At 42.5% G+C, this 17,049-nt stretch overlaps 1 protein-coding gene across 1 annotated transcript in view; it reads left to right on the top strand.

The window, feature by feature from the left end:
• Nucleotides 1-17,049, top strand: part of ZNF185 (zinc finger protein 185 with LIM domain) — a 97,297-nt gene that overhangs the window by 57,520 nt on the left and 22,728 nt on the right. Inside the window, exons 15-19 of the mRNA XM_070759740.1 lie at nucleotides 1,977-2,015; nucleotides 3,462-3,566; nucleotides 7,568-7,648; nucleotides 8,736-8,837; nucleotides 10,516-10,599. Coding sequence (XP_070615841.1) covers nucleotides 1,977-2,015; nucleotides 3,462-3,566; nucleotides 7,568-7,648; nucleotides 8,736-8,837; nucleotides 10,516-10,599 — 411 coding nt within the window. The remainder of the gene's footprint in view (nucleotides 1-1,976; nucleotides 2,016-3,461; nucleotides 3,567-7,567; nucleotides 7,649-8,735; nucleotides 8,838-10,515; nucleotides 10,600-17,049) is intronic.

The following is a 17,049-nucleotide window of genomic DNA, read 5'->3' as shown; positions in this document are numbered from 1 at the left end:
TGTAATAATAAATAAGAGGGGGAAAATATATTGTTATAAATGAATATGCTGCAAAAAAGAATTAGCCTGCAATTTAGCAGGTGTAAATATTAAGCTCTGATACCAAAACAACCCATGTATAATGCACAATGCTTTATTCTGTCTTGAGTGTGTATATGTTCTCCAGTGGTTCTCCAGTGGTTCTCCTCCTACCTCTCCGGTCGGTCGCAGTCGGTGTTAGTGGGGGGTCAGAGGTCGACTCCGAGGTCTCTCCCTTGTGGGGTGCCTCAGGGGTCGGTCCTCTCCCCCCTGCTATTTAATATCTACATGAAACCGCTGGGTGAGATCATCCAAGGGCATGGGGTGAGGTATCATCAGTACGCTGATGATACCCAGCTTTACATCTCCACCCCATGTCCAGTCAACGAAGCAGTGGAAGTGAAGTGCCGGTGTCTGGAGGCTGTTGGGGCCTGGATGGGTGTCAACAGACTCAAACTCAACCCGGATAAGACGGAGTGGCTGTGGGTTTTGCCTCCCAAGGACAATTCCATCTGTCCTTCCATTATCCTGGGGGGGGGGAACTTTTGACCCCCTCGGAGAGGGTCCGCAACTTGGGCGTTCTCCTCGATCCACAGCTCACATTAGAGAACCATCTTTCAGCTGTGGCGAGGGGGGCGTTTGCCCAGGTTCGCCTGGTGCACCAGTTGCGGCCCTATCTGGACCGGGACTCACTGCTCACAGTCACTCATGCCCTCATCACCTTGAGGTTCGACTACTGTAATGCTCTCTACATGGGGCTACCTTTGAAAAGTGTTCGGAAACTTCAGATCGTGCAGAATGCAGCTGCGAGAGCAGTCATGGGCCTACCTAGGTATGCCCATGTTTCACCAACACTCCGCAGTCTGCATTGGTTGCCGATCAACTTCCGGTCACAATTCAAAGTGTTGGTTATGACCTTTAAAGCCCTTCATGGCACTGGACCAGAATATCTCCGAGACTGCCTGCTGCCGCACGAATCCCAGCAACCGATTAGGTCCCACAGAGTGGGCCTTCTCCGGGTCCCGTCAACTAAACAATGTCGGTTGGCGGGCCCCAGGGGAAGAGCCTTCTCTGTGGCGGCCCCGGCCCTTTGGAACCAACTCCCCCCAGAGATTAGAATTGCCCCCACCCTTCTCGCCTTTCGTAAACTTCTTAAAACCCACCTCTGCCGTCAGGCATGGGGGAACTGAGATATTCTTTCCCCCTAGGCCTTTACAATTTACGCATGGTATGTCTGTATGTATGTTTGGTTTTTATAATAAGGGTTTTTTAGTTATTTTAGTATTGGATTGGATTGTTACATGCTGTTTTTATCATTGTTGTTAGCCGCCCCGAGTCTATGGAGAGGGGCGGCATACAAATCCAATAAATAAATAAACAAATACATTCTGTAAGGCTGTGAAAGTCAAGAAGCAATGGGTGGAACATTAAAAAGGGAGCCAAGCTGGAACTAAAGACATTTCTGACCAATTAATTAATGGAACACCTTGCCCTCCAGAGTTATGGGTGCTCCATCGTTGCAGGTTTTCAAGAATAGTATATACAGCATATCACTAGTTATTTCCATAACAACAAATCTATCCAATCAGCAAAACCAAGGTCAATGTTTCTTTTTCCCCCCCATCACAAGCTCAAAATCCAGTAATGATATCCAAATTTAAAAAAAAAACATAAATATATTCTCCTCTTTAAAGAGAACAATTGATTTAACCATTGCACCTTTGCCTTCCTTGCTGTTGAAAAAATATGTATTTCTATTTGCACTTAAATAAACTTTATTACTACTATAACTATCACTATTACAAGGAACAAAATTTGCTCGATTCTTTCAGCTTCTTTAACCTTAGAGGGGGGGGAAATTTCCTTCATTTTAAAACGCTAAGCTTTTCCTTAATACATTTCTAAAATTAAAACATTCTAACGCATGTTTTCTAACATCACTTGTTTTCTAACCGCAGTGAGAAGAATGAAATGCAGAGCCACACATTTTTTGACAAGTAAGCTCTTTTCCAAACAACTCTTTTGTGTGATTGTTAGTGATGTTTGTGCTGTAGCCCTTTGGAACATGAAGGTTCATGAAAGTTCATTAAATTTAAGGCAGTTTCAAGCAAATATTTTTTGGAGGAATTTTGAGTGTCAAATAGAATAGAATAGAATAGAATAGGAATTTTTATTGGCCAAGTATGATTGGACACACAAGGAATTTGTCTTGGTGCATATGCTCTCAGTGTACATAAAATAAAATATACATTTGTCAAGAATCATGTGGTACAACACTTAATGATTGTCATAGGGGTCAAATAAGCAATGAAGAAGCAATATTAATAAAAATCTTAGGATATAAGCAACAAGTTACAGTCATACAGTCAACATGGGAGGAAATGGGTGATAGGAATGATGAGAAAAACTAGTAGAATAGAAGTGCAGAGTTAGTAGAAAGTCTGACAGTGTTGAGGGAATTAGTAGAGTGATGGCATTCGGAAAAAAACTGTTCTTGTGTCTAGTTGTCTTGGTGTTCAGTGCTCTGTAGCGACGTTTTGAGGGTAGGAGTTGAAACAATTTGTGTCCAGGATGTGAGGGGTCAGTAAATATTTTCCCCGCCCTCTTTTTGAATCGTGCAGTATACAGGTCCCCAATGGAAGGCAGGTTGGCAGCAATTGCTTTTTCTGCAGTTCTGATTATCCTCTGAAGTCTGTGTCGGTCCTGCTGGGTTGTAGCACCAAACCAGACAGTTATAGAGGTTCAGATGACAGACTCATTGGGAAACAACCATGCTTTTCTGATGGTGTGTGTTGACTTGTGTGTGTGAGAGAGAGACAGAGACAGACGGAGAGAGGGAGGGAGAGAGAGAGAGAGGGAGAGAGAGAGAGAGAGATGTATGAAGAAAGGGACAGCCTAAGCGAGTATTTAAACCTCCTCTTTTGAAACATACAGTACATCATTTATGTTTTTGGTTTATTTAGTTTTCCCCCGGACGCCATCACTCTACTAAACAAATAATTCCCTCAACACTGTCAGATTTTCTACTAAATCTGCACTTCTATTCTACTAGTTTTTTCATCATTCCTATCACCCATTTCCTCCCATGTTGACTGTATGACTGTAACTTGTTGCTTATATCCTAAGATTTTTATTAATATTGCTTCTTCATTACTTATTTGACCCCTATGACAATCATTAAGTGTCGTACCACATGATTCTTGACAAATGTATATTTTATTTTATGTATGCTGAGAGCATATGCACCACGACAAATTCCTTGTGTGTCCAATTACACTTGGCCAATAAAATTCTATTCTATTCTATTCTATTATATTGTATTCTATCTTTTACTATTGTAAGCTGCCTAGAGTTACCTTGTGGCAAATAAATTTTGCAAATAATTAAACAAATAAAAATGAGAAACAGGATCTTCATGGTAGACAATTATTTTTTTCCAACAGATCCGCTCTGGAGCACAAACATGAAGTCTCCAATCAGGAAAGAAAACTTAAGAGTCCAGACTCAAAAGCTATAGAATTCTGCCATGATCACCCAACTACAGAAAAGTAAGAATTCAAGGAGATTCACAGCATTCAGGAAACCAAGATCCGAATACTGCCATGTGCTTATGTTAAGACTTACCAAGTGGCGCTTAGGGCGACAAGATGCGTGTATCATGTCATCCTGATTGCATCTGTGGAATCCCACCTAGTTGCCCTGTTTACAGTGACTCCCTCCCTACATAACTGGGAGGGGGGATGACGAGCCCTTGCAGGGTAGTGCTAAGGACTTTAACAAGTTTTTCACAGATAAAATCTCTCAGATCTGGACAGACCTTGACTCCAATTGTCAGCTGACAATGAGTCAGTCGAGGTGACAGGAACTCATCTTAGTCCTGTTATGTGGGGGGAGTTTGACCTGGTAACATCTGATGAAGTGGACAAGGTCATGGGAGCTGTGAGCTCCGCCACCTGTTTGTTGGACATGTGTCACTCCTGGCTGGTTTTGGTCAGCAGGGAGGTGACACAGGGCTGGATCCAGAAGATTGGTCAATGCTTCATTGAGGGAGGGGTCCTTTCCGGCTCCCTACAAGGAGGCAATGATGTGCCCCCTCCTCAAGAAGTCTTCCCTGGCTCCAGCTGCCTTTAACAACTATCATCCTGTCTCCAACATTCCCTTTATTGGGAAGTTTGTTGAGAAGGTGGTGTCGCTCCAGCTCCAGTGGTCCTTGGATGAAGCTGATTACAGTGGTACCTCGGTTCTCGACCACAATTCGTTCCAGAAGTGTGGTCGAGAACCGATTTGGCCGAGTACCGAATTAATTTATCCCATAGGAAATAATGGAATTAATTTATCCCATAGGAAATAAGGGTTTAATTGGTTTCCAGCCCCTATTTCCTTTATTTCCTATGGGATAAAGATATGAAGTCTAAGCACTCCAAGCTGTAGTAAGGGTGGGGGCAGTTTCGGGGGGGGGGCTCCTTTCCTCAGTGGTTCGTCTTCTTCCCTTTAAGCAGTTACACCAACTTTCTCTTTCCCGAGAGTAGCGACGGCAGCAGAGGCTTTCCTTAGAGCAGCAGCAGCGCCGGGAACATGAGATGAGAAAGGGAAGCCATTGATGTTCCCGGCGCTGCTGCTGCTCTAAGGAAAGCCTCTGCCGCCGTCAGGAAGGAGAAAGTTGGTGTAGCTGCTTAAAGGGAAGGCGAACCACTGAGGAAAGGAGCCCCCCCAAAACTGACGGTATTGAGCTGCCCCCACCCTTCCTACACCCTTCCGCTCCAATCTGTAGGGAGTGGGGGGGCGGCTGCAATACCGTCAGTTTCGGGGGGGCTCCTTTCCTCAGTGGTTCGTCTTCCCTTTAAGCAGTTACACCAACTTTCTCTTTCCCGAGAGTAGCGACGGCAGCAGAGGCTTTCCTTAGAGCAGCAGCAGCGCCGGGAACGTGAGATGAGAAAGGGAAGCCGCTGACGTTCCCGGTGCTGCTGCTGCTCTAAGGAAAGCCTCTGCTGCCGTCGCTACTCACGGGAAAGAGAAAGTTGGTGTAACTGCTTAAAGGGAAGACGAACCACTGAGGAAAGGAGCTCCCCCGAAACTGACGGTATTGCAGCCACCCCCCCCACTCCGTACAGCTTGGAGCACGACTGGGAGGCTGTTTAGTGGGTGGCCAGAATGGGCGTGTCGGATTCCGACTCCCATTCCTTCTCACCCCGTCCCCTCATTTCGGATAATAAACAAAATTTTCTGTGGCTGTTCGGTATCCGAAGTTTTGTTCAGATACCGAAGCAAATTTTTGCCGAAAATTTTGTTTGTTATCTGAAATGTACGAGAAAGGAAGCGTTCGAGTACCGAGGTACCACTGTATTTGGGCCCTCAACAGTAAGGATTCAGGCCCAGCTACAGCATGGAAACTGTTTTGGTTGTGCTGATGGATCATCTCTGGCGGGCCTGGGATAAAGGTTTATCCTCTATCCTGGTGCTCCCTGACCTCTCAGCGGCTTTCGATACCATCGACCATGGTATCCTTCTGCGCTGGCTGGAGGGGTTGGGAGTGGGAGGCACTGTTTTACAGTGATTCTCCTCCTACCTCTCTGGTCAGTCCAGACTCAATTCAAAGTGTTGGTTATGTCCTATAAAGCCCTAAATGGCACCAGACCAGATTATTTGCGGGACCGCCTCCTGCTACATGAATCCCAGTGACCAGTTAGGTCCTACAGAGTCAGGCTTCTCCAGGTCCCGTCAACTACACAATGTCATTTGGCGGCCCTCTGGAATCAGATCCCCCTGGAGATTTGTACTGCCCCCTCGCATTTCGTAAGACTCTTAAGACTCATTTATGTTCCTAGGCTTGGTCTGATTAGACCTTAGCCCCTGGCCAACAAATGATCGTATGGTTGCTGTATGAATGGGTGTGACTGATTTTAATATAACTATAATTTTAGTTATGTAATTTTAATTTAATTGGATTTAATCTTATTGTAACCTAATGTTTTTATATGTTGTAAGCTGCCCCGAGTCTTCGGAGAGGGGTGGAATAGAGATCCAACCAACAAACAAACAAACAATTCCACAAGAAAAATTCCAAGTAACAACAGATGAGATAATCCTTGCCTTAGTCGTGACAAGTATATAGTATCTGTTAAATATTTATTTTGAATTTCCCAAAGTTCTTGGAGGTAGAACAAACACAGGTGTGGTAGACTTGATGGTCTTGCTAGGATAATGGGACCTGCAGGCCTCCAGAACATTGATCAGCTTGAAGGAATGGTGGTATACATAATTCTTCAAAATCAATAACATCCTTGCTTTACAGGAATAACAAAGCATAAAACAAATCTATTTAGCATAGGGCTTATGACTCCATAAAACATTTCCAAAAAAGGGGATTTCATTGACTGTATTTTAACTAACCTTCCTCTTCAGTTTTCAAAAATAAGAATGGTTTCTTCTTAGGCTTACAAACTAATGCACACACCCAGATAGATAGATAGACGGATGGATGGATGGATGGATGGATGGATGGACGGGGAGAGAGACAGAGAAAGAGACAGACAGACACAGAGACACACAGAAAGAGAGACACAGAGAAAGGCAGAGAGGGAGAGACAGTGAGAAAGAAAGAGAGAGAGAATCAACCCCTGGCTGGAGGGGTTGGGAGTGGGAAGCACTGAGTGTGGTCGGGCAGTACGAAAAGCAAGTAGGATGCTTGGCTGCATAGCTAGAGGTATAACAAGCAGGAAGAGGAAGATTGTGATCCCGCTGGTGAGACCACATTTGGAATACTGTATTCAGTTCTGGAGACCTCACCTACAAAAAGATATTGACAAAATTGAACGGGTCCAAAGACGGGCTACAAGAATGGTGGAAGGTCTTAAGCATAAAATGTATCAGGAAAGACTTAATGAACTCAATCAGTATAGTCTGGAGGACAGAAGGAAAAGGGGGGGGGCATGATTGAAACATTTAAATATGTTAAAGGGTTAAATAAGGTTCAGGAAGGAAGTGTTTTTAATAGGAAAGTGAACACAAGAACAAGGGGACACAATCTGAAGTTAGTTGGGGGAAATATCAAAAGCAACGTGAGAAAATATTATTTTACTGAAAGAGTAGTAGATGCTTGGAACAAACTTCCAGCAGACGTGGTTGGTAAATCCACAGTAACTGAATTTAAACATGCCTGGGATAAATATATATCCATTGTAAGATAAAATACAGGAAATAGTATAAGGGCAGACTAGATGGACCATGAGGTCTTTTTCTGCCATCAGTCTTCTATGTTTCTATGTTTCTAGAATCAGAGAGAGAGACAGAGAGAGGGGGGGGGAGGAGGAAGAGATAGAGAGACACAGAGAGGCAGAGAGGGAGAGAGAGAGAGAGAAATAGAGAGATACACAGAGAGGCAGAGAGAGAGAAAGAGAGGGAGAGGAAGGAGGGAGGGAGGGATGGGGGGGGGGAAGAGAGGCTGAAGAGGGAAGAGAAAAGCAACCAAACTCAGGTTGGCTTTCTTCGTTGACACACCCAATTCTCCATCTATAGTGAACAATCTCTTTTTGTCTTCCTTTTTCACCAGGGGAAACACTGACGTATCCCCAGGAATGGGGTACAGGACATCCTCTCACCTGGACAACAATGAGGGTTTTGACTCAAAAAGGTACGGAAGAGAAAGAGGACAAATATCCGAGGACCCTATTTACTAGCCTGCTTCCTAAAAGCTTTGTGTTGCAAGTCCTCGATTTAACAACCACAATTGTGCCCAAAATTTCCATTGCTAAGCAAGGCCAACAACCTTTTTTCCCCACGGTTGTTAAGAAAATCACTTGCAGTTGATTCAGCAAATCTGGATTCTCACATTGTTTTTGTTGGAAACCAGATAATACGAATGGTGATCATATGATGTAGAGGTCCTCAAACATGGCCACTTGAAGACTTGTGGACTTCAACTCCCAGAATTCTCCAGCCCGCTATGCTGGCTGGAGAATTCTGGGAGTTGAAGTCCACAAGTCTTCAAGTGGCCAAGTTTGGGGACCCCTGATATGATGTGTATGGACAGTGCAACCATCATAAATACATGACAGTTGCCAAGAGAATTTTGATCACAAGACCATGAAGATACACAGGATTTGTAAATGTGAAAACTGGTCAGAAGTCACTGTTTTCCATGCCGTTGTAACTTCGAACAAGCACTAAATGCATGGTTGAAGTCAAGGGCTATCTGTAATGATGAAAACAAGCCTGTTCGGCCCCAGCTATGAACCACAAAAAATGCAGCACATACAAATTGTGTCCAAAGCTTCATTTACTAAATTAACTAATGAGATTTCTTAGTAGTCAGCAAACACGAATACAATGTAAAACAGTCTTTGCTGAACACCGGCTGTTAATTTAAGTTCATTAACAGTCAGCACAGGTCCATGAAACATTAAATCAAATCTGAGCAAACAGTCTGGGATGGGTAGGCAAAGTGGGCTCTTCTATGACTTGTGGACTTCAACTCCCAGAATTCCTGAGCCAATCACACTAGCTCAGGAACTCTGGGAGTTGAAGTCCACATGTCATAGAAGAGCCAACTCTGCCTAACCCTGGTCTGGGAGATATCAGGAAGCTTACAACGGTTGGCAAAATACCCCGAAGCAATTTTCAACTAGTCTGATTAGCTAGATGAGTGACGAGGACTCTGCAGTTCAACCCTGAGCTACAAATATTCTCTTCTATAGGGTGATTTTATTTTATTTTTTCAGGTCTGAGCTACAGCCGGGGGAAAGTACTCTGAGTACCACTGGAATCCAGTGTGAACTTCTAAGTAATCCCAAGAGGGAGGAATTGGATATGGAGATTTCCAGGTGAATTTTGGATTCAGCGTATAAAAAAAATAAACCCTGACTTGGGAATAGCAAAATGTGTACAACATGTAAAGTTTGTGACAAAGGATTCCTGCTGGTCAAAAGGAGGAACAATGTGACCATTTTTTTGCTACAAACTATAAGTAAAGGTAAAAGTTCCTCTGCAAATGTGTGCTAGTCGTTCCTGACTCTAGGGGGCTGTGCTCATCTCTGTTTCTAAGCCGAAGAGCCAGCGCTGTCTAAAGACGTCTCCGTGGTCATGTGATTGGCATGACTAAATGCCAAATGTGTACAGAATGCTTCCCTCCAAGGTAGTTCCTATTTTTCTACTTGCATTTTACCTGCTTTCGAACTGTTAGGTTGGCAAAAGCTGGGACAAGTAATAGGAGCTCACTCTGTTATACGACACTAGGGATTTGAGCTGTTGAACTGCTGGCTTTCTGATTGACAAGCTCAGCGTCTTAGCCACTGAGCCACCGGCTCCCTAAACTACAAGTTGCTTACCAATGGTAATTGAAACATAGAAACATAGAAGATTAACAGTAAAAAAAGACCTCATGGTCCATCTAGTCTGCCCTGATACTATTTCCTATATTGTATCTTGAGATGGATGTATGTTTATCCCAGGCATGTTTAAATTCAGTTACTGTGGATTTACCAATAAATAGTGATGGGTGAACCGAACCAGCACAATTCGGGTCCGTACTGAGTTTTGCGGTGTTCGGTATGCCGAACACGAACACAATTTTTTTCCAAACTTCAGGCAAAGTTCGGGGTCATGTTCAGCGTTCAGAGCTTTGATGTCACCAGCAGGTTGCTAAGGACGCCAAGGTGATCACTTCCTGGATTCCATGGAATCCAGGAAGTGATCACCTTGGCGTCCTTAGCAACCTGCCGGTGACGTCAAAGCTCCACCCCCGGAATCTCTTTGTGGGAGGGATTCCTCGTTCGGGTTCGGGTTCGGCCAAATTTTGCGTAAAATTCGGCCGAACTTGCCGAACCCGAACACCGTTGGGTTCGTCCATCACTACCAATAAATTGAGACCATCTTAATGCCATTGTTAAGTGAGGATCATACTGAGTTGTTAAGCGATGGTTTTGTGGGATCCTACTGACTTCCTGCTGGCTTTCACATTGATTTTGCTTTTGGGAAGCCAGACGAGATGGGCACAAATCACAAATCATGTGATTGTGAGAATTATGCGGTGGTCAGAAATCTAGGCTGGTTGCCAAATGCCCATTGCAATCATATGACCACAGGAGTGATGCCAATAGTCTCAGCTTCAAAGGCTGGTCATAAGTAGGGGTGGGCTACTGCCCAGACGGAGGGGTAGCGAAAATGGAGCTCCACCCCAGAGCACCCAATTTGCACTGAAAGATGTTGAAAGAAAATGCAGGGCGTCCTGCATAAGCCACGTCCACAGTGTGGTAGTAAAAATTTTGGTAGCCCTTCACTGGTCATAAGTACCACTTATTCCATGTCATTCTAAGTTTGAACAGCCTCTGAACAGCATCATTAAGCAAAGACTATGGAACTTTCTATCCTCTGTTTGGCAGGAACAGAGAATCAGCAGACCTTTCAATGCATCTGCCATACCTGTTTCTGCTGAAATGAGAACCACTGGAAGAGTTTTTTATAGCAGAAGTAAATAGACATTCTCTCTTCCTTCCTTGGCAGGTACGGTTCTTTTGTTCCAGAGAGTAGAATTTCTTGTCCACAGAACCAGTACAGAGATCAGAGATCAGATGAAGATTTAGACAGGTAAGAGTGGCCTTCAAAATTTTAAGCAAGGGGTTCTCTGCCCGGTTGCTGGGTAGGCGTGGCCATAGTGGGTGTGGCTAGTTGGCCTCCGGTACGATGGTGGGAGTGTGTGTGTGTGTTTTCCCTCCCAATGCCCCGGAGGCTTTTCTCGAGCTTCCAGGAGGATGGCAATTCAATTCAATTCAATTTATTAGATTTGTATGTCGCCCCTCTCCGAAGACTTGGGGCGGCTCACAACAGCAATAAAAACAATATAACAATGGAACAAATCTAATAGTAAAATTATATTAAAAAACCCCAACAATTTAAAAACCATACAGCACCTACATACCAAACATAAAATATAAGAAAGCCTGGAGGAGATGTCTTAATTCCCCAAAGCCTGGTGATATAGGTGGGTCTTGAGTAACTTGCGAAAGACAAGGAGGGTGGGGGCCGTTCTAATCTCTGGGGGGAGTTGATTCCAGAGGGCCAGGGCCGCCACAGAGAAGGCTTTTCCCCTGGGGCCCGCCAAACGACATTGTTTGGTCAACGGGACCCGGAGAAGGCCAACTCTGTGGGACCTTATCAGCCGCTGGGATTCGTGCGGTAGAAGGCAGTTCCGGATGTATTCTAGTCAAATGCCAATAGGGCTTTAAAGGTCATTACCAACACTTTGAATTGTGACCGGAAACAGATCGGCAGCCAGTGCAGGCCACGGAGTGTTGTAGAAACATGGGCGAATCTAGGAAGCCCCACAATAGCTCTCGGCCGCATTTTGCACAATCTGAAGTTTCCGAACACTTTTCAGAGGTAGCCCCGGAGGCCCTCTGGAGGCCGGAAATGGGCTCATTTTCGGCCTTCCCAATCTTCTGGTTTTTTAGCCTCCTTCAATCTCTGTGCGCAACCTGTACTTACCTGCATCCAAAAATGGGCTGCATAGGGACTCCTGGGAGGGGAGGGATGGGCGGGGCCAGCCAGGAGTGGGATTTGGGGGCGTTCTCTGAACTGCACAGAATCTTAGCTAGAGGTTTTCCCAAACCCCTGAGAAACCCCCTGTAGCTCACCCTTGGTAAGAAACTGGCCCTCGGCTCCTGACAGCTTGGGTAAGACCCTGCGTTTTTGCGCAGACCAATTGTCCTGCTTTATTTGACATTAGCTGCCTGTTATCCTTCAGCTCAAAGAAAACAGATTTGGCTTTGAAATCTCTTGCAAAGAAGAAGAAGGGAATGTCAGAAAAGCTCTCAGGAGCAAAATGTGAAGTTTGCAGCTTTGTTCAGCAACTAAGTTCAGCTCTCCCATATTTTCCATTGTACTTTACATTCCTCTGGTTTCTTGGTTTCCAGTTTTCCATGGTTTCTTTAAACGGCTCTTTTAAAAAAAAATATCTTGATTCAACATGACAGTTGGCAGGGATGCATTCTCCTCACCTCGATCTGTTTGTTATGTCTTTGAAATTAGCAAGTTGATTCTGGGCATTAATTAGAAACATCATTTTGGAATCTTCTAAATTCCTTTGGGAAACAAGATTTGGCCTTCTGACTTCTTGAGTTAGATTTATATTTCTAGCTTTACCATGGTCAGCTCTGGGCTTCAAGTTTGACATGTAATAAAATAAAATGCGTGTGGCATTTGATGGACAGAAAAAAAAAACATTTTTCTCCCACATATCTGTCTTTAAACTCAAGAAGGACACTTCAATTGCTGGTAGATATTAACAGCGGGGTGTGGATGAACCACTATCTGCTGTTAATATTGCTTCTTGCTTTCGTTTTTGTGTCTCACACTATATTATCACTGGGACCCAAAATTCTGAATAGAGAGAGGAACAATCTAATACATTGGAAAGCAAATGTTGAATTACTACTAAATCATGCTACTACATGATTCAAAAAACCCAACATATTTCATCTTCCTGGTGAGGATAGATTTTTCGTTTTTCTTCATCCACAGTGATTCTTTGCTCATTGCAACAATCACCTTTGTCCAGTGATGGGCTACCAAAAGTTTTACTACCACACTGTGGGTGTGGCTTATGCATTTTGTTTCAACATCTTTCAGTGCAAATTGGGTGCTCTTGGGTGGAGCTCCAAATTTTGCTACCGGTACTGCGTTCCTGACAGTACCCATAGGTGCCCATCACTGCCTTTGTCAAACTTGAATCCATTCCATAGTTGCCTGGAATCGGTTAACACAAGTTGTGCAGTTGATAACCTAGAGATAGAGTTGTGGGCCACATTTAGCTGCATGTTCACTTTAGGTGGGTTTAAGTTGTACGTGGTTTTAAGTTGGACAAGATTGTAGCTTTTGCTGATAGTGGATTATTCTGTGTGGAGTCTCACGCCAAATAAAGTGTTAGGTAGGTCTTTGGCATAGATGCCTCCACTGAGATGGCAAAACACATGTTGGGGCGTCACAAGGCATAGTTTTATCATTTGGTGTCATTGCCGTTAGAAACACCTATAATCTTACATAGAAAAAATGGAGATATATCTTCCTTATTGTCAGGAACTTGCTTGCCACATTGCTTGGTGGTCTCAGGTTTAATTCCTTGAGAGTCCAGCTTAAAAGGGGTCATTAAATACGGGATGGCTCAATGCATTATTTTTCTATCCTTCATTTTTTACTTTAGGGGGTTTCCTAGTTCTCCTCTTCCTCCTCTGTTTCCTTCTCTTCTTCCAGTTTAGATTTTAGTTCTGCAGGGGGAGGTTTCTAGATCAAATCTTGTTTCCTATTTGTGTATAACTTTGCAAACTGTAAGATTCTTCAACTCAATAACATCTCTGTGTTAAAAGGTTTTGGAGTTTCAATATATTTAAAGTCTTACTGTTTCAGATTAAGCCATCTCCTTCTTTTCTTAAAGAGAATGCATAGATTGATTACTTACTTACTTACTTACTTACTTACTTACTTACTTACTTACTTACTTACTTACTTACTTAGTCACTTATTGTACGTACTTACTTACTTACTTACTTAATTAATTAATTAATTAATATGCCGCCCAACTCCTGAAGGATTATATAGAAATCTGAATTTATTTCCTGGATAGATGGTGCCAAATGTTAGAATTAAAAACATCCATGCCCTCCTGAGAGTATCATACAAAACCAGGTTTACTATTAAAAGAGTATTCACATACCTTGTGTTCTGTCGGGCTCTCTGGTAGACTCCTCCCAAAAATTCACAGGTACAAATTTCAGACACACACACGTTTCAAAATTCAAAACAATGTTCTTTATAATGAAAATTCACTTAACCTAAGCCCTCTTTTGGTATAGCAAAGAGCACTCATCTCCAAACAAACTGGTAATTTGTACAAGTCCCTTATCAGTTCTGTGATATTTAGCTTGCAGCTGTGAGGCAATTTACAGTCCTCCTTCTTTCACAAAGTTTTTTTTTTTAAAAAATAATTTTTATTGATTTTATAGGTTTACATAAAGCAAACATATAACAGTGCACAGTGCATGTGCCCGTCACCTAACAACACACACACCCCGTCACCCCCACCACCCCTACAAAGGGATTCAAAAAAAATTTTTTTTGCTTATTTATCTATCTACTAATCCTTGGCTCCATCTTGAACAAATATTACTGAAAGAGTGATTGTAATTTATTTTTCATATTTACATCACAGATTCTACTTAACATATAGTCTTTTACCTTGTTCCATCGCATCATCAGCTTCTCCATTTTATTCTCATCAAAATTATTTAATCTTATTTCCATAATTTCAAAATGTATGTGGTCCACCATATACCAGTACCAATTTTGTACTGTCCATTTTGTAGAATCTTTCCAACCTAATACCATCACCGCTTGAGCACTTTCCAATGCTGCGGTTTTAATTTCCTTAAATTGTCCTAGTTCCCTATATTTAATTAAAATTGCTAAACACACTTTGAAACACACTTTGCTCTGGTTTAGTTTCAAAGTGGGGAAAAATCAGCACACAAAAGGTCAAAGTCAGTAAAGCAGTCACGAAACACAACGATCAGATAATCCTCCACAATGGCCAAACCCACAGGCTGCTCTTTATAGCAGCCTCACTAATTACCACAGCCCCACCCAACCACAGGTGGCCTCATTTTCTTTGATAATAATCTCTCAGTTGTTGCTGCCTATGCATCGCTCTCTGCATGCATGGCTGTATCATTAACTCTTGTTCTGAATCCAAGGAGGAGCTAGATAATTGATCTCCTTCTGAGCTGTCTGCCACACTCTCCTCCTCCCTGTCACTCATGTCTTCTTGGTCAGAGGAGCCTTCATCAGCAGATTCCACCGGGGGCAAAACAGGCCTGCAGCATGTGGATGTCTCCCCCACATCCACAGTCCTTGGGGCAGGAGCTGGGCCAGAGCTAACCACAACACCTTGTGAAGTTTCACTAACAGATAATAGGAAATTATTCCACAATGCCTTTTGTCAAATCGATGCATCCTTTTTCCGGCTTATTAACTTTTATGTTCCTTGTAATCAGTGAATTTGTTCTAAGCAATTTGACTGTAGTACAGCATAAAGAGTGTTTTTCTTCTCTTGCCTTGTGTTACATTTTTGTCTCATGGTTTTCAATCCCTTTAGAACTTGAAATTCATTTTACTTTAGAGACCTTTGTTATCTTGATGATTATAGATCATGGCTTATCCTGGACAGGAGATGCCCAAAGAGCATTCTCTTTGCCAGTTGAGCATAAGAATATCCTTGTGAGAATAATTTTAATTGTGTCCTTTTTTCTATTTTTTTGATAGACAATCTAACCTTCATTTTCACAACCAATTGAGCTATGTTACAAAGAAATGTGATAAGACATGCTTTTAAGACTGAATGTATGATATTTATTATGCATTGGTTATCCATCTCTCCTCATTTCTTATTTTCTGTCTGCCTCCAAGTTCTTCCCAATGGATTTTATGGTTCTGGGTTCTACAGCAAACATGCTGTAGCTTTTATCTTCTTCCTCTTGAGTTCTTTTTGAACAGCCAAATATTTTGAGTGATATTTGAAAAATTATTTTATACTGAACACATTTCATGAGAAGTGACTCATGAAATGGCCTACTTACATTCCTATCGATGTTTTTTTTCTTTCTTAAGATTGGAGTCATTTCTAGAGTTTGTTTTCCTTCTTTAGGGTGTTTTCATGTTCTCTTTTCTTTCATATATTCTTCATCAGAATTCTGAGCATATTACTTGGATGCTAGAGCCTTTGATTTCTAATAACTAACTCCCAAGTAGATATGATTAGGATTGGAATATTGGTTGTCTTTTCCATCCTTGTTAGAACTTGACAATAGTTTGTCATTTTGCAAACTATTTGAAATGGCTTCTTCGAACCCCAGGCAGATGTGGTGGGTTTTCCTTTCCACTCAACCTATTTACATCTGGAGGATGCCACTTATTCTCAGATGCTTATTCCCAGAAATCTTCCATGTTTATGAATTACCTAAACTGGTCATTTCTGGAAAGGTAACCTTCTAACCAACTATCCTCCTAGATGGAGAAAGGATTTCTTTTGCTCTCTTCAGAGGGACTGGCCTACTACTTTTAGCCTGTTAGACCAATCATTTAAAAAACCCTCAATTTACAATCCTCCCTGTGTTGGACATTGGTCTCAGGATTTTTTCACATCCGGATCGCCAAGTTGGTCATTTTATCAGACCTTCAGAGTCTAGGAATGGAACAAACAGGAGCAATCACGTTTACAACCGCAGAATGTTGGGATTCAACAACGGAATAGCATCCTGCTTGTACAACCAGCCATTCAACAGCAGAAGGTAATAATCGGAGATGAAAAGAAATGGGTCATTTGTAGGGATGAGAAGAATAAAATATAATAGAGTAGAGTAGAGTAGAGTAGAGTAGAATAGAATAGAATAGAATAGAATAGAACAGAATAGAATTCTTTATTGGCCAAGTGTGATTGGACACACAAGGAATTTGTCTTTGGTGCATAGGCTCTCAGTGTGCATAAAAGAAAATGTAGATTTATCAAGAATCATGAGGCACAACACTTAATGATTGTCACAGGGTACAAATAATCAATTAGGAAACAATCAATATTAATATAAACCGTAAGGATACAAGCAACAAGTTTCAGTCATACAGTCATAAGTGGGAGGAGATGGGTGATAGGAACAATGAGAAGATATGCCCAATGTCCTACTTTGGAGAAGATATATATATCTTCGTAAAGCTTGGAGGGGGCTTTTGTCTATTGAAAGGCCTCATCAATCTCTCAAAGAATTTAGAAAAGAGAAAGCAGGAATCCTGAAGAAGCCAACCAACATTTAGCATAGGATAGCAACCTATACAGGTAAAGGTTCCCTTCACACATACATGATAGTCATTCCCAACTCTATGGAGCGGTGCTCATCTCCATTTCTAAACTGAAGAGCCAGCGCTGTCTGATGACTATTCTGTGGTCGTGTGGCCGGCATGACTAAATGCTGAAGGCACATGGAACGCTGTTACCTT

Source organism: Erythrolamprus reginae, chromosome 8 (genome assembly GCF_031021105.1).
Source record: "Erythrolamprus reginae isolate rEryReg1 chromosome 8, rEryReg1.hap1, whole genome shotgun sequence".
Taxonomy (NCBI): domain Eukaryota; kingdom Metazoa; phylum Chordata; class Lepidosauria; order Squamata; family Dipsadidae; genus Erythrolamprus; species Erythrolamprus reginae.
This window is presented reverse-complemented; position numbering and strand designations above follow the sequence as displayed.